This window comes from Podarcis raffonei, chromosome 5, assembly GCF_027172205.1.
Source record: "Podarcis raffonei isolate rPodRaf1 chromosome 5, rPodRaf1.pri, whole genome shotgun sequence".
In the NCBI taxonomy this organism is placed as follows: domain Eukaryota; kingdom Metazoa; phylum Chordata; class Lepidosauria; order Squamata; family Lacertidae; genus Podarcis; species Podarcis raffonei.
In genome coordinates this window covers 82,321,556-82,345,302 of record NC_070606.1, presented here as the reverse complement: position 1 = coordinate 82,345,302, position 23,747 = coordinate 82,321,556, and the positions used below count along the sequence as shown (strand labels likewise).

General features: G+C 44.9%; 1 protein-coding gene across 1 annotated transcript; it reads right to left on the bottom strand.

Annotated features, from left to right (window-relative positions):
- Positions 1-7,011: 7,011 nt before the first annotated feature.
- C5H3orf80 (chromosome 5 C3orf80 homolog) lies at positions 7,012-8,537 on the bottom strand. The gene has a single exon (XM_053390404.1). The coding sequence runs from the start codon at positions 7,765-7,767 to the stop codon at positions 7,123-7,125; it is 645 nt and encodes a 214-aa protein (XP_053246379.1). The 5' UTR covers positions 7,768-8,537; the 3' UTR covers positions 7,012-7,122.
- Positions 8,538-23,747: the final 15,210 nt, after the last annotated feature.

Genomic DNA, 23,747 nt, shown 5'->3' with positions numbered 1-23,747 from the left:
ATCGTGTCATCAGTTTGTGCACAGTGCTATCTCTCCATTCCATTAGAATCGGGATGCTGTGAAGGTCATGGACTACAGGCAGTGATGAACTTGATGGGGACCAATAAACTGAAGCTGTAAGTGGCTAGTTCCTGTGTCCAGGAATTAGATAGATGACCTGTTCTGGGAGGGGACATATATCACCCCTGAAGGAACAGGTTCATATACCTGGGTTTCAACTTGTCAATGAAGTCTCAAGTTGCTTCTGTGGTTAAGAGTGCTTATGCCCAGCTTAGGCTGCTCTGCCAGCTGCAGCTATCCCTTGACCTCAGTTGACCATGCTTCAGTGACTTCCCACTTGGACTACTGTAATGCACTTTATGTGGAGCTGCTCTTGAAGTTGGTCTGGAGGCTGCAGAATACAGCTGCTAGATGGGTAAGTAGGACAGCCTGGTGGAACCGGTCCTTTCACTGCACTGGCTGTCAGTGAGCTACCAGGCCCTATATACACAATAATGGCTTGCAACCCAAGTAGCTAAAAAAAGAGGAGGGGAAAGGCTTCCCTAGCATTAACCATCTTGGACCCTACAATCTGCAGGTGATGCATTGTTGGTGGTGCTACCAAAAGGGGCTACCCAGCTGGCGTTGCATCCATTCAAGGATATTTCCAGTAGTGGTTACCCACTCAGAGAATGCCCTTTCTCGTAAGCTGGATCTGTCCCCATCCTTACTAACTTTCAGGAGGCATTTGAAAAACTGAAATAAGAGAAATATGGGGAGGGGGAGCTTGATAGAAGACTGAGCAGCAGGAGCTCCTCCTATGCCTCCCAATAATCTCATGCACACATAACACAACCACCACTGCTTTCCCTCCATCCAAGCTCACTTTCAATTTTATAAACCCTCCTGGGGGGAAGAGAACTACCTGGGGAGAATTGGTAAGGGAGCTGGGCATGTTTAGCCTGGAGAAGAGGAGGTTAAGGGGTGATATGATAGCCATGTTCAAATATATAAAAGGATGTCACATAGAGGAGGGAGAAAGGTTGTTTTCTGCTGCTCCAGAGAAGCGGACACGGAGCAATGGATCCAAACTACAAGAAAGAAGATTCCACCTAAACATTAGGAAGAACTTCCTGACAGTAAGAGCTGTTCAACAGTGGAATTTGCTGCCAAGGAGTGTGGTGGAGTCTCCTTCTTTGGAGGTCTTTAAGCAGAGGCTTGACAACCATATGTCAGGAGTGCTCTGATGGTGTTTCCTGCTTGGCAGGGGGTTGGACTCGATGGCCCTTGTGGTCTCTTCCAACTCTATGATTCTATGATTCTATGGTAGCTGCATTAATGGTTAAGAACCCCTGCCTACCAGTAGAGGCACCTGTCTTCAGCCAGCCCTCAATTGCTTGCCTTCTTTTGGTACCACTGGTGGTCAGCTGCCTCCTCCTTAGTCCCACTAGGCTTAGTCTTGGATTAAATTAGTTTTAGAACTTGCAGGAAGGAGGATGGGGATGAAACTAGAAGAGGTTGGCTCTGTCTGTCATTGTCTCCGACCCCCCCCCCACCAGCTGTTGTCCTCTTTCCCTTCTGCCTTACCAGTCCCAAAGGTACCAGCCACCACTGCCTTCTGATAAGGTGGCCAGTTACCCATTGCCAAAAAAAGAGGGCCAATTTGCATATGCTGATTGGTGCAAATTTGGAAATTATTGCTATACTTTAAACAGAAATGCAACGCAGCTCACCAGAGTGGATGGCTGCAACCAGGTGACCTGTATGCCTGCAGTGCAGGTGTGAACATTTGATGGGCAACTTCCATGACTCTGCGTTCCACTCATATGGTTCTTTTACTTTAAACTGGGCTTGGACTGGACAACTGAACAAACAGAGAATGCTTTCAAATAGAGGACTGTGCTCTGTAGACATACACCTTTCCTCCTGCCTGCTGACTTTCCTGTGAATGCTTTCTTAAATCTCACATTAGCATTATGAGGCAAAAATTAAGTTGGAGAAACAGTAACCGCTCACTGTTTCACTGGTTTGGTGTTACTTAATCTGCTTCTTGGGGAACATCTGGATAAAAAGGGGCAGGGTGGCAATGTTTTTCCCCCCCTGGTTCGCATCCCCATATATTCATAGATGACCAGAAGAATATTCCTTTTGCAAAGATCAAGTCATTGGCTCCACCTCTGGTGCATTTCAATTGCAGGAAAGTGACTAATAATGGAGGCCATTTAAGGTTTCTTTGTCGTGCTCCCCTCCCCCCTCCCCGCACGGCTGTACATTACAGTTTGTTTCGGATGCCACAGATTTTCATTTTCAAAGTGCATAGCTCTCCTAAAACACTTCCATCTAATAAACACAAAAATTAGCACACAAAACATGCTGCTGCTGCTTGAGATACGAAAATGTATCAAATGTATCGCTGCCTCTTAACCACAAGCTGTAGGAGACACCTGCAAAGCTTACATCCAAAACAACAGCACTGCAGCAGATGGAATGGAAGCTAAAGGTCAATCGTAATCTAAAAAAAAAAAAAAAGCCCATAAAATATTGATCAGATTCACGCTACAGAAATAGGACAAACCTTCCCCAATCTGGTGCCCTCCATCACCCAGCTGGGAATAATGGCTCCTAAAGGACACTAGGTTGGGGAAGGGTGTATCAGGATTACTACACATAATAGAATTGTGGAATTGGAAGGGACCACGAGGGCCATCAACTTCAACCTTCTGCAATACAGGAATCTTTTGCTCAACGTGGGGCTTGAAACCTTAAGAGACTGAGCTAGAGGGACCATGTAGCTTTTAATGTGCAGTCAAACTACAGGCAGGTTATTCACCTGCAGCTTACTCCTGGGTAACTAAGCAAAGGCTTGCAATCAGCCTGATCCTAATGAATTAGGTATTTGTTATCTAGTGTTGCTCTTTCATCTGTGTTCATGCCTGTCAGTCTGTCGATACATCATGCAGCTGCCTGCGTTTCTGAACTCTCCTTGAGGGCCTGCACTTCAAAAATATACATTTATTCTTCACCTTACAAAAATAAAGTTTACTAACATTTTAAAAGCAGTTGCAAGACTGTTCTAGAGGTTGTATGTCTATATATTGGTGACGACACGGGCACTGGTCAATAGGTGCCCATCAGTGTCTAGCTTCAAACTGAACTAAGCTGAAAACCTGCAAAATCTGCCCCCCTCCCCCAATAACCACACAGCCTTTTGGACAGAAACATGCAAATTTGTTTAGAAGGCACTGACAGCACTTTCAACCACTTTTGCCACTTTAAAAAGGTTGTGATTGTCTTCATCTTTAGACAGGACAAAGGAAATCTTTAGACACTGAGTAAAAGCTGTCGTCCTCACCTCCTCATGTAATATCTCTGGCTTCAAGAGGGGTAGGGAGTCTCAAGGTAAGTTCCTGGCACAGAGGCCTTACTTTTAATGACTTGGGCATGGCCAGTATTAGCTTCTTCTTTTCAGAAAAGTGGGTCCATGCTGATTTGAAGCACCTATAATGCACATCTGACTGACTGAATTCCTTGTTTACATACGGTGCACATGCTAAGGGTCAGTAAACACATGCACACACAAAACACTTTCTATAGTCTTGGTGTTAAGCGCACTTCTTTACACTCACCTAATGTTCTAAACTGCAGGACTGAAGTTGGACTCTTGAGGAACATGGGGTGCATACATAGAAGTAAAAAGTGTACTGTACATTAATAAACTACCCAGAATGGGTCCGAGTATAACAAGCACAGAGCTTGCAGGAGCAACAGACTTGTACAGACTACGTAAAACCAGGAACTGAAGTGGTGCCCGAACCCTTTGCACTGTAACTGACAAGGCAAACTTAGCTCCACATGTGCTTAGAAGTGACTTTTAAGTTGTACTGCGGCTGGTCCACAATACAGCCGCTAGGGTTGTGACTGGTGCTGATGCTTGGGAGCCAGTGGTACCCATCTTACATCACCTTATCTGGTTTTTGTTCACTTTTGGCTATGTTTCCATTGCTGCTGTGTACCTGAAAATCCTTCCTTGCCTTAGGACCAGCATGACACCTAATGGACCATCTATTTCCATGTGAGCCTGTTATTCAATTAAAGTGTTGTCAACCTTTGGGGGATTGTGGGTATGTTTGCCAACTGGAGAAACCGTTGTGTGCAACACACACTCAGCAACCAAGCACAAACCACAACCTAATCTACTGGCTACCATAGAATGCTTTTGAGCCTAATTTTGGCAGGGAAATGGAACCCTGTGGACTCCAGGGAAGACCTCGGCAGATGCAGGTGGGATGGGTGAATCTGTCAATTTTTGTTTCTCCCAGTTTCTCTTTCTTCCATGTGTAAATTCAGATCTCCACATTTCCACATTTAGGTGAATAGAGCCCCAAGTTACAAGGAAACTCTGTGGCTGGCTGCAAATTCTATTTTACCTTTATTATTTTATTTGTTTGATTGTTTATCACCATTATGCCAGAACCTCATGGTGACATACAATAACAAATGATTAAACTATCCAATACACTTCCTCTAAGAATCTAATGTGTTTGTTTGTTTGTTTTTGTTTGTTTTAAAAAGCTGCCTGGGTGGCTCAGGCAATGATGGATTCCTGGCAGGTGTTATCGGCTGCACGTGCCATAGCATTTACCTGATCTTATTGTGCAGTAGCACCAAGCCTGCCCAGCCCTATGCATGTTTACTTGGAAATAAGCTACATATAGCTCTCTGGGACTTACTCTTAGGTAGGTGTTGCAGCTGCAGGGTAGTAAATGCAACACTTAAGTGTAGTGAATCAAAAGTTAGTTCAACTGATGTAAATGGGACTGTGTGGTTCTGGCAACCAATGGGATCACAAAGGCTGTTGGAAACTGCTACAGATGCTCACTTCTTGCTTGCAACCAACTCGTCATGGACAGCCATCAAAAGCAAGGTTTATATATGTTCTATGGCACCATCAATGATCCAAAATGGAATTTTATTACCTGCAGCATTGCATGACTCCCAGGCCCTAGGTGGGGAGCCAGAATGTGCAATGATCTTATATATTTGTGTCGATCAGAGCAAAATATGAAGTAGTGGGGGGGAAAGCAAATGGTTTATTAATCTAAGGTCATTTACCTAATCTTCATACTTTGCACTTACGTTGAGTGTTTCAGGTGTGGGACATGCTTCGCAAACATTATTTCAGCCATGTTGGTAACAGCCTTCCAAGGAAATATCCTTACGTTGAAGCTTGCGGGGGGAGGGGGGGCAGAATCTAGAAAGGCCTCCTGGGCAACATTTGAACTGGTGTCTTGCCTTAACTGTGCTACATTAATTGCATACGGAACAGTTGAGGGTCCCAACTAACAGAAGTGAACAAAGCTTCTGAGTTCATCAAAAATCTTTTATCAGCCCTGCCCAATGACAAAACCACAAACCAAACAAGAAGTGGGTGGAGATAAGAGATAAAGATGTTGCAAGGTGGAGAAGTTTGCAATTGTCTGGCAGTGCAATCCTCTTATGCGTGTCTATATTGTAAACGGCTTTTGGATGCCCCACGGGAAGTGATTCATAAATGATTAGGATGATAATAATACTCAGAAATGCCCTCTTAATTTTAAATGGAGTTCACTCTCAGGTTAAGAATGTACAGGATTGCAGTCTTAAAATATTAAGGCAGAGGCTAGGCTATATGTAATCTTAACATACGGTATACTAATCTGTAACCCATCTGTTACAAAAGAAAAAAAGTGTGCAGGTACAAAGGGCGGGCATGAATCTGTAGCAAGCCCTAGCCAGAAGTGGGAGCTGCATCACCAGAGCACACATCTCCCCAACAGAGACTCCCCCCTAAAGAAGTGGGGTGCTTTCTCTGCGCTTGCAGCAAGTCTGCCTGCACCTGCACCCCCACCCATGTCTACATTGTATGGGGATGAGATTGCACACCACCAGTACTCAGTCAGGGCCAACACTAATGATAAAATCCAAATTATCAGAAAAGCCGTAAAACCGTGACTATTTATCACTTCCATCCCTGCAGCAATCAGTGGAAGGATCAACAGCAGTTTATACTCTGCTTCGAAGGAAGTTTTTCGATGAGTTTCCCAACCACCATAAAAAAATCAGGGCCATAGCCGGGGGGGGAGGGGGGAGAGGGCTAGCTGGGGGTGAAGCCTCCAAAGGGGCGTCATTGAGGCCCCCAGCCTGTGTGTGTGTGTGTGTGTACGCAAATGTGTGTGTGTGCCAAACTGGGTCTTTGATCTGGGTGAAATAAAGCCTAGTTTTGCACCTGCAAAAATAAAGACCCCCCTCCCCAATATTTCGGAAGAGAATTGTGGCAAACTCCTTAAAAACAGGGAAACCAAAGAAGCAATGAATGAAAGTCCCAAAACGGTGACTATGTTTTCTGACACCCCCACCTCAGCCTTCAAAGGAAGCTTTGCATGACACAGACTCTAAATCAGCTGGAGGTCGTCCCACCCTTTTGCTTTTTTTAAGACTGCAATCCTATGCGTGTCTACTCGGAAGTAAACAGCACTGCATTTCAGGGCGTTTAATTCTAGGTACGGTAACTGGGCTCAGGGTTGCAGCCGGAGGAAAATTTCCGTAGGGAGACAGAAATAAAATTCCAAAATTTCTCGCCGCATATTAAAACAACAACAACAAAAAAAATCACATCCATCGACCCCTTCCAGGATTTTAATCTGCGGCGAGAAGAGAGGTTCGTTAACACAATGGAAGGCATCTCCGCGAGGCAAGAAGAAAAAGAGAGGAGGAAAATAATAATAAAAAAATCTTGCTTTCTCCTAGTTCCGAATGTGTCCAACTCGAATGCATGTCACAGGCACTTAATGAACATCTTAACAAAAAAAATGTAATCGATGTATCTCCGAAATCCCAGACGTGGAAGGCCGGCGGGGCCGTCGGGCGGGCAGAAGGAGGCAAAGGCGTTTTGTGTCCCTCACGGCGGGTCGGTTGCCCTCCGTTGCCAATACCGTTTTAGCTCCTCTCGGGGCGACCCCCTGCCGCCCCGCCCGCCAGCCCCCTCCACCCGCCCCGGCGTCTCCGTGGAAAGGGGCAGCTCCGTCGAGCCACGCGCGCCGCCGCCCCCTCGGGGAGTTGCAGCTCCTTGTGGTGGGGAGGGGGGCCCTAGGGGAAAGCGGGTCCTCAGCTGCCCGCCCCCGCGAGGCCTCTCCCCGCGCCCGTGGCCAGGCTGGTGACGGGGAGGACGAGGGGCTGCTGCTGGAGGCGCATGGACTCCTCGTAGGTGGGCAAATACTTCACCTCCTCGTAGCTGGGCAGCTGCAAGAAGACGGGCGACACGACGGGCAGGAGGGGGGGCGGCGGCGGCGGCGGCGGCGCCTGGCTGCTCCGGCCGCTGTCGAGCAGCGAGTCCTGCGACGTGGCGGCCGTGGCGTTGAGCGGGGTGCCTCCACGGGCCAGCGAGTCCCCGTCGCCCTCGTCGCAATCGTCGTCGTCGTCGTCCTCGTCGTCGCGGCGGCGGCGTCCGGGGCGCCGACGGCTGTTCCTGCGCGGACTCGGGCAGATGACGCGCTGCAGGAAGTAGCCGATGGCGAAGAGCACCAGCAAGATGAGCAGCCCCGAGAGCTTCCTCACGAACCAGCCCACGTTGTCCAGGAACGTGTGAAAGGGCAGCCGGCAGCACTTGACCTCCGGGTAGGTGGCGTTGCCGTAGCTGCAGCAGCTCTCCTGCTCGCCGCACTTCAGCTCGGCGCAGCTGCCCTGGCAGGGCGGCGGGCACAGCAAAGCCGCCCCCAGCGCCAGCAGCCCCGGGGGGAGGCCGGCCCCCATCCTCCTCCTGACCCCCTCTAGCCCTCCTTCCTCCGTCGGGCACCGGATCACTCGAGGGGAGGAGGAGGAGGCAGAGGGGACGGGGACCTCGCTGGCCCCTCCACCCTCGCCCCGTCCAGCATGCGCTCTGCAAACTCTGGCGACGGGGCCAGGGAGCTGCCGCCGAAGGATCCTCTCTCCAAGGCTGCTGGAAGGCGGCCCCGCAGAGCCGCGGGATGTATCTCCCTTTAGCCCATTGAACCAGCTGCGGAGTGCGGAGATGCCGTGCAAGATCCTGCTTTTTGCAAAAGCTGCCCGCGCGGCTGGGTCCTGCAGGCGAGAGGCGGGAAAATCTGGCACTGGCTGTGTGCTGGTGTGTGTGTGTGTTTGGTTGCGCGCGCGGGGCGCCAAAGAGAGAGGGCGAGCCGGGAAGGGGTTAATGGGTCCGAGGGATCGGCTGGCTTTTTTCTCCTTTTTTTGCAGCGCTTCGATCTACATTAACATAGCTGCCTGTCGCCTTCTCCTTTGGAGTAGCGGCGCGCACCCCTCTGCTCCCCCATTGCTGCTCGAGTTCCTGCGCTTAAGTGATTGGATTCCCCTATTGGCGTTATTTAAATTTACTTGCTGCTAGGAGCTGCTGCTTACCATATTTCTGTTCTTATTTCTGATTAAAAATTGATGATAACCATTTGGCGGATGTTAATGGGCTTAATGCAGCTCCTCTTCCATTAGGGAGTGGGGAGGCTGCGATTTTCCTGGCCGGGTGCCTCCCTTACGCTTCCCAGCCAGGGAGAAAGGTCGGTGTCTTCCTTTCCCTGGAGAATGTGGAGGAGGACCCAGAAGGCTGTCTAGCAAGGAGGGTGTTAAACGTCTTGAGACATGTGGGCAGAATTACCTTTCCATAGAATTGTATAGTTGGGAGGGACCCCGAGGGCGATGTAAGAAGCTCAACTATGACTGATGGCCTTTCAACCTCTCCTTAAAAACCTCCAAGGAGTCCACACCCTCCTGAGAGAGTCCATTCCACTGTCAAAACAGCTTTTGCTCTCAGAAAGTTCTTCCTGGTGTTTCCTTTTGGTCACATACCAGTGGCCGTGATGTTCACAAAAATAAGTAATGCCTTGCTGAACGCTTTTATTGTGGAAACGGAACTTTTTTTTTTAAAGCCAGAAACAGATTACCACAGGACAGGTCCCTGCCTGGAGGAGTGTACAATCAGAATTTATTCTAAAAGGGTAGCCATGTCCATCTGTTGCAGGAAAAAACAAGAAGGAGTCTTGTATTAGCACCTTGAAGTTAGAGAAGTTTATTTTATTGCATTTTTTCATGCATTTAACCCCCATCTTTCTACAATAAAATCAAACACAGGCTTACAAAACAGAAACATAAGTAACACCATTAAACACAGCCCAAGCAATCACAGGCAGGGATAGAATGGGGATGGATAAATTCAGAGAGGAGGAAATTACCTCCCTTTCCATCACAGATTCTTGCTTACCTCTACTTTACCTCTACTTTTAACTTATTAGGCCTTATAGTTGTCTCTTAGTAGCAAAAGAACCGATGGGCAAACTTTAATGAGTGAACAAGCCCTTAAAATGTTTGCATTCTGCATCAGTCCTCACAAGATCCCCAGGGTGAGTTAAATGGCATTTCAGGCAAAAAAACCCCAAACAGTAATAACCTTGAATGTAAGGGGATATTTGTAAGAAAAAATCAATGCACTTTGCCAATCGCTTGTTGTATCACAATCACAACAGCAAACTGAGATAAGCACAAATTTATGGCAGCTACAAAAGACTGAACAAAAATTAACCAATGTAGAAATCACCTCCCAGTTATTAGCAGCGGAGGTGATTTGGATTTTATTTACTTCCATGATGCATTTTGTCTTAGAAAATGCTGATGAACATTCAGATGGTTACAGCATCCAAGCTTCCTGTACTCTTTGTAAGACAAATTTTAGAAGAACTGAGCTGTGTTCACAGGAGAAAAGAATCTGCACAAATCTCTAGTCACACCCCGGGTCCATTTTATTCATTACCTTTTATTGTTATTATTCATTATCGAAGGAGCACAGGCTCATTCAATGTATTATTTCATGCACCTCATGAAGACTTGGTTTTTTAATAAAGCCTTTGGCTCATTAAATAACCTTTCTACTAGCTTAGGTTGTGTTTATTTTCATGGTGACCAGATTTGTTAATCTGTTTTTCATTGTATTGGGTTTAGTTTGGAATAATACTACTTATTAATCTGTTAGCTTCCTTGAATTTCTTTGGGAAATAAGACAGGCAAGTAGCATTTTTTTAAAGCCCAGGGTGATGTATAGGGTCCCCCTGCCCATTTTATCTCCTAACAACAACCCTGTGAGGTAGGCCAGGTGATTGACACAGTGAGCTGCATGGTGGAGAAAACATTTAAACCCAGTTCTTTCCACTTCTAGTCTGACACTATAATTACATGCACCCAACACCTTAAGATAGCCACAAACTGAAGATTTTGGGGCTTTAATATCATACCCTACTGTTTTCCTTGCTTGTTTTCGCTAGCATCTAGCCTAAAGGAGAGTTTTGGAGAATGCAAAAAAACTTCTCGTGGCTTTGTGGCATTTTGTTTGGTCCTTATAAAGATAATATCCCACTGCTGTGTTTGGATTCCACCCTGCACCGTATGGCAATGATTTCTTATTAGACCAAACTGACTGTCAAATCTGGTTCTTGGCCAGCACAGCTTTGAAATTGGGACAGAAGAATTCAGAAGCACTGAACCATTCTGCCCTGCCCCTGAAACCAGGGTGCTGAGTTTCTTACAGTGCCATCTTATTCATATCTGCCCAGAAATAGGTGTGTTTAATTCAGCTTATTCCCAACTGACTGTGCATTGGATTGCATATATGTTTAACGATCATGGTCTCCCGCTCATAGAATCTTAGAAACCAATGCTCTAACTGATTCCACCTCCCCCACCCCAAAATTGGAATCAATAGGACTAAGCATGTCCTGAACCTCTAAAACATACTGTGTGTTTGGGTGTCCCAGACCATAGTCTGTTCCGATTAAAATTTGGCAGAGACTGTCACTGGGCTGTGTGCCTCTAAGTGGTGAGAGAATAGCAAGCTTGTTGATGACTAAGCCCAACCCCAATCAGTCCGAACTCCTCCATTAACGGGGAAGAAAACCCTTTGAAGAAGGAGTGATTCTTTTGAAGTGCCTGACTAACAACAGAAAGCTTACACTTTGAAGATGTCCCCGGGTGTGAAGATAAAATTACAATGGGAGGAATCCAGTTACATAATCGCTTGTGCTGCCACTGCAAGTCGGAGTAGCACACGCTTTCTATGATTTAAGACAGGCTGAAATCTGTGGGACTTTCTTCTGAACAAACATGTACAGGACCAAGATGTTAAAACATCAGGGCTTCGGATATGTTCACGTTACAGGTTACTCAAGCTCCAGCTCGCTTCCACTGCTGGTGTTTGAAGCTGAGTATGCATGATGTTAGCCACAATCCATCTGTATCCTGTAGTTTCTTGAGATAATGCAGTTTCCCTCAAACCAGCTTCCATCCAATTTGAAAACAGAAGCTGCAGTTTACAGGTGAAACTCGGAAAATTAGAATATCGTGAAAAAGTTCATTTATTTCAGTAATTCAACTTAAAAGGTGAAACTAATATATGAGATAGACTCATGACATGCAAATCTCTTTTCTGATGAGAGCAGCTTTTGTATCTCATTTGGAAACCAAGGACCCAGAGTTTGGAGGAAGAATGGGGAGGCACACAATGCCAGATGCTTGAAGTCCAGGGTGAAGTTTCCACAGTCTGTGTTGATTTGGGGAGCCATGTCATCAGCTGGTGTTGGTCCACTGTTCTTCATTAAGTCCAGGGTCAACGCAGCCGTCTACCAGGAGATTTTGGAGCACTTCATGCTTCCTTCCACAGACAAGCTTTATGGAGACGCTGACTTCATTTTCCAGCAGGACTTTGGCACCTGCCCACACTGCCAAAAGTACCAAAACCTGGTTCAATGCATTTGGGATTACTGTGCTTGTTTGGCCAGCAAACTTGCCTGACCTGAACCCCATAGAGAATCCATGGGGCATTGCCAAGAGACAGATGAGAGACATGAGTACGAGCAATGCAGAAGAGCTGAAGGCTGCTATTGAAGCATCCTGGTCTTCCATAATACCTCAGCAGTGCCACAGGCTGATAGCATCCATGCCACGCCACATTGAGGCAGTAATTGATGCAAAAGGGGCCCAAACCGAGTACATATTCATGCTTCTACTTCTCAGAGGTCCAATATTGCTCTATTTGCAGCCCTTGTTTTGCTGATTTCATTTAATATTCTAATTTTCTGAGATTGTTAATTTGGGGTTTTCATCAGCTGTACGCCATGATCCTCACAATTATAACAAATAAAGGCTTGACATATCTCGCTTGGCATGTCATGAGTCTATCTCATATATTAGTTTCACCTTTTAAGTTGAATTACTGAAATAAATGAACTTTTTCACAATATTCTAATTTTCCGAGTTTCACCTGTAGCTGAAGTGTGTGCATCAGCTGTTGCACAGATGGTATCACAGGAACATAAAAACATAAGAAGATGTTGCAGGATCAGGCCAGTGGTCCATCTAGTCCAGCATCCTCGTTTCACAACCAGATGCCCATGGGAAACTTGCGAGCATTTGAGTCCTCTTCCCCTCCTGTGGTCTCCGGGGAACGCAGGAAGCATTTCTGCCTCCTGCTGTGGAGGTAGAATATAGTAATCGGAATCATTGATAACTGAATCCTCCATGAATTTGCCCGGTCCTCTTTTAAAGCTATCTAAGTTGGTAGCCATCACTGCCTGCTGTGGAAGCGAGTTCCATGTATAGCCATGTGCTGCTTGAAGGAGTAGTAGCACATGTGCAGATGACAACTTCAGTGGAAGTGGAGTTCTACATGGGGAAACAAGTAATGGGAATCGGGTAATGGACACTGGGTGGAGATTTCCTAGCCCCCATTTTGATAGTTGACATTTTATGTACTGTGGCTTGCCGTTGTTTTATTGATTACAGTTTAGAAATTATTTATTGTAACTGCTGAGTCGAATTCTCTTTAACTTTTATATGTTGATATTATTATTTTGTACTATTCTAATAATTGTTGAGCATTACTTAATTTGATGCAGGTTGCTTATTTTTAAAGTTTTGTTTTATTATCACATTTTTGTATTGCATTAGATTGTTATAAGATGTACATTTTTTTGTTTCTTCAGCTTGTAAACCGCCTTGAGTATTGTAAAATAGAAAGACGGTATCCAAATAAAAAATGATGATGATATGTACAGCAACATAAGAAAGTGGCATGAAGCACAATCAGCTTTTGCTGGATCGTGTCCAACACATTTACAGCGTTAATACATAGTGCATTTATTTATTTTTACATCTTGCCTTTCTTACACTCAAGTCAAAGGTCAAAATCCAACATGCAGCTTAATCTGCTTATGCCCAATGATTTCCATGGGTTTAGGTATGCCTGTATTAGTTTTGGACCCTGGCCAAGGTGGCTAAGAGAACAAAAATATCAAAATAATGTTGCTGTTGTCAATAAACCCACCTCATTAAAAACACGTAACAGTTCAAGAGCTGATCATAAAATGGTAGAGGCAGCAGATAAAAACCCAAACCTGCTCATATTCCTTTCACAGTAACCAGCCGTCAATCTCAGCTATGCAGATGTTACAGATAATCAAGCTTTCTTGGCTTTTGTTATCCTTGATGGAATTGCTCTTTTCCCAGACCCAAGGGAATACTTGACTTCTTGCTCCAGGAAAGGAGGACTGTACTTATGCACAAAACCTGAAGAGCTTCCAGGATTATATCTAGCTCGTATTACTATGGCAATAACGATTTCCCTGGCGGAATACATTCAGGATAGTTGAATTTAATATATACATTTTGTTATGCATACTCTAGCTAGTCTGATTTGAAAAGAAAAGGAAAGTAAAAAAAAAAAGGGTGGGTGGGAGATCATCTTACAAGTCCTCCTTCAATAGGCTTGAAGTTGCGCCAAAATTATTATCTGGTGTTGAAATTTATACCAGACCTACAGGGCCAAATTCACTCTTAACTGTAGAAGTCGCTCACTATGCCAAGAGGTTGCTTTTGGCGCAACTGTATCCAGTATTATATACTCTCCTGATCTTATCTTGGGTCTCGTTGATTATTTGGAATTGCTTGTGCCATTGCTTATATAACATGGCAGTTGCTACTTTCAAACAAAGCTAGGCGAGTTGCCTCTTATATGGAATAAATATGAAGTTAAGCACAAAGCTGGCCCCTTTATATATTGCTACATGCCACCCCATCTCTGAGCGGCCTGAGGTTCCAGGCACTTACCCAAAAATTTTCCTCCAGAAGTTGGGCACAGCAGAGACTGTGATGTCTTTATGATATATGGTTTTATTGACACATACATACAACCTGCACCTAGGTGGAGGGATTGCAGAGCACTGACTACCTATGAGGGTCTATCCAGGCTCAGCAGAAAGCCGTCCTCTGTGTCTCTTCGTTTCAGCCTGCCATTCTCAGCTCACATGGAGGTTTTCCCCTTCCTTCTCCTCCTGGCTGCTGACTGACTCCAAGGAACTCCCCCCAGCCTACGTCATTCAAAGTTGAAACCCTAAACTGGGCCTTTGCCTCTGCCCACTAGGGCCCAGCAAAGAAGGACCCCTCTGTTGCATTGGAAACCTCCCTCTGCTGTCAAGTCTTCTGCCCTTGGTGACAGTTTCCATTGATGAGCCATTTACTCTGTTTTATTCCTTCATGGCTTGCACTCAGCTGGCCCTGCCAAGCCAACCTGGTTCGTTTGCATAAACTGAGCCCAGGAATTTCTGTGTTTGCCGCAGTTTAATCAAAGCTTGCTTAATTCGAACTTTTACATTCCCTTTTGGACAACTGGCCAGCGACCTGCCTGAGATGGGTGAAGAGGCAAATATGGATGGGGGCAATGGATGTGACTGTCTTCTATGCCTGTGTGTGTGGTCCCTGCCCCAGTGAGCTTACCACCTAAAATTCGACACTGGAAACAAAGTGAAGGGAATGGAAGCAGTTAACCAATGCAAAAATGTTCATTTCTGTTGCACATACTTAGGTTTTGTTATGGTAGAACAGGGGTGGGGAACATTTGGCCCTCCAGATGTTGCTGAACTGCAGTTCCCATCATCCTTTGCCATTGTCCATGCTTGCTAGGAGTTGTAGTTCAGCAACATCTGGAGGGCCAAAGGTTTCCCATTACTTCTGTAGGGCAAATAAGGGGTTGTGCCTAAGGCTTCTGGGAGGAAGTGAATTTCCAGGAAGCATAATGGTAATCTACTTGAGGGTTCTCCTTGAGGGTCCCTGGGATGGAAAATGTTCTCTAATGTAAAGTGCTAACTGTTACCTGCAGTACCTCAATGGTAGAGCTACCCTTCAAGATTCAGGTTTGACTCCTCCAGTTAAAAGAGTTCCAGGGTTGGGAAAGACCTTGGAATGCTTCTATGAGTCAGAGCAGGCAGCATCAGGCTAGATAGGCCATTGTTCTCAATCCGGATAAGGCAGTTTCATAAATATTGTTACAGATTGTCTGTGATTCTGAGTAAAATTGGGGTAATTTGTTTTCTGGAAGCATGTCTTGAGAGCGAACCTTTAGAAACATCACTCTTCCTTCTTAGTTAGGGGTCTCGGGCTATGGGAAAGGATGTCTATTTATGTTTCCTTCTTTGTGTATCATACCATGTTCATAAACCTTGAACTGTGTGAGTGTGGAACAGATTACCCTTGTTTATTGCATGGCTAAATTGGCCACAGAACATCCTACGAGAAAAGAAGAACCTCTGTAAGCAAATCAATAAAGGTTTTATTAAAATCTGGACTGTGTGGATCATGGAAAAGGTTATTCATGAAAGATGGCAAAATAAGGAATATCTCCATGTCTGGCTTCATTGTTCTGAACGTGCCAAATCTGATACCAAGCAACTAAACTGCATTTGTTACTGCCATTTCATTCTGCTTGCTTGGCCTGCACTGAAAGCTTGAATGTAAATTTTCTGTAACCGATATTCCTGTTGTTAGGAGAACCAGCATATGACATTTCTTCATTTTGCTTTCTTTGAATCTCGGAGACCAAAATTAAATTTGAAGCTATGTTGCGAAGCCCCACGTATATATGTATGCATGTATGTTTTGTTCATGTGCACACTGCTGATCTAGTTATTAAGTTCAGGCCAAGACAGACAGAAGAAAGTATGCCTTCACACAGCACGTAACTAAACTCATGAAGTTCACTATAACAAAGGAGAAGGAGGGATGGCCACTAATTTAGATGGCTTCCTAAAAGGATGGAGACAAAATAGTGGCGGCTAAGTGTATCATGGAACTTCCAAATGAGCAAACAGATTGCCATATCTGCATCTTGGGTCCTTCCTCCCTTCCTTTGGCTGTGGATAAACAGAACAAAGCAAAAATAGTCTCCTACCAGTTAAAGAAATTTTTAATGTTCACAGCGAAAGAACAAAGACTCCATTCTCAGAGGAAAGGCGCTCCCAATTAAGGTTTCCACCCACTTCCCCCCGAGCCACCCTGTCACTTCCTCGTCTGGCAACCTGATCTCAAAACCATTTGGCCTTCTACCTTATCTGCTCTCCTTGACCTTGGACTGATCAGTTGGACACTTTCCAGCGAAAGGGAGTCTGTTAATTCTCTCTCTCCCCCTCCCTGTTCTTCTCCTAGCTGTTCCCCACTCAGTTCTTCCCAGCTGTTGTCTTCCGAACTATGTCCCTCTGCAAACCACTGCTCCAAGTCTATACTCCACTGCTCCTGGGCAGCTTCAGGATCCTGGTTAGGGGGAGGCCCCCCCATTCCTCATCAGAGTAGCTCTCCTCAGCCCGGTCTCTGACACTGGGCCTCCAACAGCAGGGAAGGTCCATAGCTCAGTGGCCAAGCACTTGCTTTGCCTGCACAGTGTCCCAGGTTCAATCCCTTGGACCTCTAGGGAGGACTGAGAGACAAGGCTGCTGCCAATCAGTGCAGACAGTACTGAACTAGATGGATCAATAATAGTTCCCTGTGTCCAGTGACCCTGAACTGCTGGAGGATGCTGTGTTCTGATGTCATGTCAGACTCCCACCTGATCTGGATACCTTGAATAATGTGCTTACATTCTATACGTTTGCTGTACGCCACACCAGAGACTGGTTTCTTAATATGCCAAGGGAATTAAAAAGTTTTCTTCATTGTGGGGAAATATATGGCCAGTTTGAGACACACACACACAGAAGTTTCAAGGAATAAGCATGTAGAAAATAACCCCCGCCCCCGGGGATTATGCTGTTTCATCAGTAGTTAATACAAAACAGGGCAATTTCCATATTTAGATTAACTTTCACACATGGAATACATTCTCATTTTCAGCCAACTGCTACAATGTGCATTGTGATGACTCACACAGCATGTAATGGACCTGTGGCACAACGGCAAAAAGACCTGCATGTAAATGCCATCCCTAAGCTAGGTCTGTGTTTTCATCCTGACTGTTTTTGAACTAAATCAGGCTTTCACAATGAGGGGGTGGAGAGGCAATTAATGGACGCGTCCATTTAAAATCAGGAATCGCAGAAGTACTGAGCAGATACCGTGAAATTGCCTACTAATAAGGGCGCAGTTTATGCTCCATTACTGGCAACATAAATAATCATTTTTATCAGCAGTTCTTATTTAGAATGGCTAAAACCTCTCTCTCTCTCTCTCTCTCTCTCTCTCTCTCTCTCTCTCTCTCTGTGTGTGTGTATGTGTATGTCTCTGTGGCACACACACACACACACACACACACACACACACACACACTATAATTTTATGGGGTATACAGTGAAGAGCAAAGAAAAATGTTTCTCATGTCACTCCTTTGCTGGATTTATAGTTCATTGCTGTTCAGATTCCCACATGCCACCCTGAGCCAGCGCCAGCACCCAGTTTCCTCCAGCAGCTGCCAGTGCCTCAAAACCCAAAACAGATACCTGCCCTGGACCCTTCTTGAAGAAGCAATGAAACTCTAGTGCCCGCCATTTTTTTCTGTAAAGAAAGCCACATTTGGCAGGCTTGGCAATCTGTTAGTATCATTGACCTATTAGCCAATGTTAATAATTCATACACTTGAAGATGTGGAAGAAACCTCTTTAGTGTGGCAAAGTTAATCACAGGCAAATGTATCGGAACCAAGTGCCTAAGTGTTTGCAAAATGTGCCAATAAATCCAAATAATGCATTAGAGTTCTCAGCTACAGCAGAGCCCGATTCTATGGAGATGTATCCAGAGGTAAGGTCCAAAGCAAGGGATTTACTCTCAAGAAAGTGTGCACAGGATCGTGATCTTAGTCACAACTGACTTTTAAATGGGTTTGGGCCAAAGTGTTGATTGTGGTGTTAAAATGAATTATATCAAGAATGATTTTTCCAGAATATTGTCTACTTGTTAGAAACAAATGAAGGAGTCTTTCTCAGCCCTGGAAATGTCAGGGAGCGAACTATTTGCATGCAGAGAATGTGTGCTACCACTGAGTTGCAACCCTCCTCATAAAGGTAAAGGTAAAGGATCCCTGACAGTTAAGTCCAGTCGCGAACGACTCTGGGGTTGTGTCGCTCAACTCGTTTAATGGCCTCATATGACCCACCAATTGCAAAGCAATTTTATGCACAGTTACTGAGTTCAGTGGGGTTTCCTTCTGAAAATGCATGCATAGATTGGGCTCATAATTTAGCAAAAGTAGTTATTCCATGTCACTTGACATGTTGGGAATGTTAGAAAGCTAATGGGCGATTGGAAGTTACTCACACCTCACAGTGAGCATGCCTTGCAAGGAGGGTCATTTTCCAAAATGCATCGTAGTAGCTGATAATTCTTATTGAGTGTAGCACACAAGAGAGTACGTTATTCATTATACAGTGTCAGTCCAGGGGAACATGGAGTTTTAATCACAAATCAAATCGTAAGATGTGTTTGTAAGTATATTTTTAAATAGTCATTCTTTCTGCATTTTAAGTAGAAAATAATTGATAAGTCATGTCGGCATCTTTGGAGTCTTAAATTCAACACACATGCAAGCAATAAACTGTTCTGTCAAGACATCAGCATATCCATCACAAGCATTTATCATTGTCATTTAAATGAGCTCCTCATTACGAATCTTTTGAGTGGGCGCAGTGTTGCAATATGTACCATTGTTCTCTAAAGCAGGAGTGGGAACCTCTGGGCCTTCAGATGTTGCTGGACTCCAACTCCCATCAGCCCCAACCAGCATTGCCAAAGGTCAGGGATGACTGGAGTTGTCCAGCAACATCTGGAGTACTACAGGTTTCCCATCCCTGCATTACACAGAGATACAGTGGTAACTCTGGATGCGAACAGGATCCGTTCTGGAGCCCTGTTCGCATCCTGAAGCGAATGCAACCCACGCCTGTGCATCTGTGCGTGTGTGGGTCACAATCTGTGCGTGCGTGACGTCATTTTGAGCATCTGCGCATGCGTGAGCAGCGAAACCCGCAAGTAGCGCGCTCTGTTACTTCCGTGTCGCCGTTGAGCGCAACCCGAAAACGCTAAGCTACTTCAACCCGAGGTATGACTGTACTACAAATCAACAATGCTAGCAGAGAAACAATAAGTGCATTGTAAACAATCTTTGCATATTGTTTACTTCAGTGGGTGACACTGGCCTGATTTAAGATGTTTGCTGAGTGGAGTCCAATTTCCTTATAATTGTTCTATTCTTGTCTCTGACCAAGGCAGAGTGGTTTGCTAACCAGAGCCAGCCCTACCATTAGGCAGACAGAGGCAGCTGCCTCAGGTGGCTGATTTTAGGCAATCATGAAAGGGCAGTAAATTGTTAGTTGTTCATTTATTATTGTTGTGCAAACAAGAAAATTTCCTTGTCTTGGGTGCCAAAATAAACCAGCTAGTCAAGTTGGTATTACATGCCTTCACATGGGGAGATAGGGTCCATTTGCTAGTCCACCTCAGTCAGCAAAATGTCTTGTTTTGGTCTTGTTGGTTTGCTGCCTCTTAAAACGAATAGAGTAGCACAGGCTTGAACAACTCATGACTCACCAAGTTGAGCTCAGCCCGGCAGCCATGTTCAGAGGCCTGCTAGAGGCTTAGTCAGCTTTCTATTATTGCCACCTGCAGGACTGCAAAGATGGTTGGGGTTGTTATAACACCTGCAAGAGCCGCAAAGCAAAGCTGGTGCGCAGCTTTTGATTTCACGGGTCATATGCCTGCCTGAGCCAGCCATATATTAAATTGCTGTCCGGATGCTATGTTTGCAGCTTGAAGTGTGTATGGCAGTCAGCTTGACTCCTACAATAGGGGGATGCGTAGAATTATCTGTTATAATGAGAAGAATTGATACTTTCTGAGTCCTTCGGGAGCAATGTTCTAAGGCATTTCCTCAGGAAACAGAATACACAATGTTGTGATATTTACTGAGTCAGTGTAGCAAGTATCATATTACTCCATTTGTATTTACTGGAGGTCCCAGCAGGTCTCTTAGAGGGACACAGAGTATGGAGTCTGAGGCTGAATGAAACTGGTGACACACAAGCACACTGGTGTGGTGTAGAAATGCGTGCGTTCTAGAAACGAGAAGAAGGTTTCCAATTGCAAAGGTTTGTGACGGCAGAATATATTTTAACAACCGAGCAGCTAACTCTTTTTGAAAATATACATGTTGCAATCTGTTGCCTAATGAATAAGCTTTGGAAGCCAAGAGAATGTGTTTTTTCTGTCTCCTACTGATCTCTCCTCTCTCCAAAGATGACTCAGGTAACTTATCCGCATTACAAATTGGTTTTGCTTTTATACCAGTTGTCCTTCCACCCCAAAGAACCTTAGCAATTGTGGTCTGTGATGGTGTGCGCTAACAGTTCTCTGTTAGAGATCGCTGGTGCCTTGCAGATCTGCCATTCTCCAGGATTCCATGAACTGCTTCCAGAACCAGCTGCACCATTGGGCAGATTGAGGCAACTGTGGGGAGGAATGACTATTGAATTAACTTGTCTCATAGATATTCCAAAACAGTGCAATTTCCACGCATGGAAATACATCCGCAAATAGGGATGAGGGATAAATTCTATGAAACTCATATTTAAGGATGCACCTACCAAATCTACACTTTCTGAAACAGTATGTAAACTGAAGCACAGCCTCCCTTTGAAAGTCACACTTCTCTGAATTTTGCAAAACAGTTCTCCAGCCAATTAATGTGTACAAAAGCAAAGCTACTGAGATAAAGTGTGCACAGAAGTGCATTTGTTAGTCAAAACGACATACAGAGATGCATTATATTAGGGGGAATTGATTTGCAAAAATGTGTACATTAGGGGAAATTGCATACATAAAAATGTGTTTATTAGGGGGAAATATGCACTAAAACGCTACTGGATGTTCACAAATTATTATTTTTTAACTCACAAATTGGTGCAGATGTGTGGAGAACTGAATTTAAGATTGGAAAAATGAGAAAATGAAGGGACCAAAATTGACAGCTCCACCCACCTCTATACACAAGTAACTGGCTTCAACACTTCAGTATCACAAGAAGTTATGCCTGTGTGTATTGAATTACCTGTGCTTTCAAGGGATTATGGAATTTGGGAACCACTACCCATGGCTTCAAGGGACGCGGGTGGCATTGTGGGTTAAACCACAGAGCCTAGGACTTGCCGATCAGAAGGTCGGCGGTTCGAATCCCCATGACGGGGTGAGCTCCCGTTGCTCGGTCCCTGCTCCTGCCAACCTAACAATTCGAAAGCACGTCAAAGTGCAAGTAGATAAATAGGTACTGCTCCAGCGGGAAGGTAAACGGTGTTTCCGTGCGCTGCTCTGGTTTGCCAGAAGCGGCTTAGTCATGCTGGCCACATGACCCGGAAGCTGTACGCCTGCTCCCTCGGCCAAAAAAACGAGATGAGCACCGCAACCCCAGAGTCGGCCACCACTGGACCTAATGGTCAGGGGTCCCTTTACCTTTACCTTTACCCATGGCTTCAAAAAAGTTATCATTTGGATTCATTTTTCTTTCTGCACTATAGGGTTCTTTGATATGTCTACAGATTGTGCTTGAATTTGATGGCACTTTGCTTTATTTGCCTGCCCACTCTGAACCTACCAGTCCCAATGAGCACAAGCCAGCACTGGGTTCCCTTCCCACACTGAAAATAGGCTTTAAATAAGCATTCTGTTGTAGCCTATAGAATATGTCATGGTGTGGGCTGGATGCCCGCAACAGTTTCTCTAGTTTTCAAATGTGCCCATGGGCCTTGCAGTACACACACAGAGAGAGACATGGAAGATCCAGTTGTGTATCTTCTGCATAACAACATGCAGTTGACCCTGATTAACACTCATTAATTACAAGTACATTAAAGTCCAAATTGAATCCAGCCATTTCTGCCTACATAAATGAGCATCAATAAAACTGAAAGCTTTTTGCAAATTGATTGAAGAGGCTAACCAGGTCTGACATACAGTAATATCCATAGTATGCTCTATGAAGGCTCCAGTTACATTGTGTTCTTAAGAACAACCCCCCCCCCCAATCTACTTCAATTTCTTTTTTAAAAAGGATGTCATAAGCATTTCCACTCAGATAACTCCTTCAGGTACTTTTGACAGGTGCGCTAATAAGACGGTGGAGGAAACAGTTATTTGTAGCAACCTTCTTTTTTGCTGGCTGCAAAAACATTCTGCTTTGGTAATGTTTGATAAAGATAAGACTGGACAGCATTGTAAAGGTTAGACCAGGTCAGTATGACTTGCCCATCAGCCATGTCAGTTCATCAAGGTCTTGATACCTGCACTGCCTGTCTGGAACTGTAAAGTTTTTTTAAAAGGGCAATTATCAAGAACCTGCAAAGCCACAATAAACATTGCTATCTATCCATTATTAAAGGGGGGGAAATTGTTTTAAAAAATGTATTTACAAAATAAAATGAGCGATAACAACCACATGTTTTTAGTCTGCAACAGCATGCGTGCTGAAGATCTATAACCAGTGTGGTGTAGTGGTTAAGAGCGGTGGACTCATAATCTGGTGAACCGGGTTCGCATCCCCGCTCCTCCACATGCAGCTGCTGGGTGACCTTGGGCTACTCACACTTCTGTGAAGTCTCTCAGCCTCACTCACCTCACAGAGTGTTTGTTGTGGGGAAGAGATTGTTAGCCACTTTGAGACTCCTTAGGGTAGTGATAAAGCGGGATATCAAATCCAAACTCCTCCTCCTCCTCCTCCTCCTCCTCCTCCTCTTCTTCTTCTTCTTCTTCATCTGGATTTGGGTGTATGAAACGAAAAATGGCTTGGGAAAGGAACAGATTATTATTAGGGTACATTATTTTTTTCCCTCCCCAAAATTTGCTATCATGGGACTCAAATGGGGTGCTCATGCCATTCTGCTTGGCCTGCAATAATCCTACAAACACTTACTGTAAAAAAAATCCTATTGAACTCAAAGGGGCTTCTGTATAAACATGTAATGGCTTGCATTGCAAGTCTGTGGTCTGAAGTAACCCACATACACACACACACACACACACACACACACACACACTGCACTTCGAATCACCTCTTACTATTGACCATGTTGACTATGGCAAATGGGAGGTGGAATCCAACAACCATTGGGCCATGGGTTCTCTATCCCTTAACGTGATAGAAAGTGAAGATGGGACTACAGCAATCTCATTGGGGTAAGGCACATGCATTGTGTGCATAAGTTTCCAGGTTCAATCCTCAGCATCTCCAGGTAGGGGAGAGACCTCTTCCTGAATCCTTGGGGAGCCATGGCCAGCTAGTGTTGACAATCGTGGGATACATGAACCACTATAAGGCAGCTTCCTAAATTCCACCTACAAGCTATTTTGGCTTCCACAGTGCTAACGATACAGTCTTTTGCTTTCCTTATTAGACTTTTGCATTACGTTGCAAAACTGGC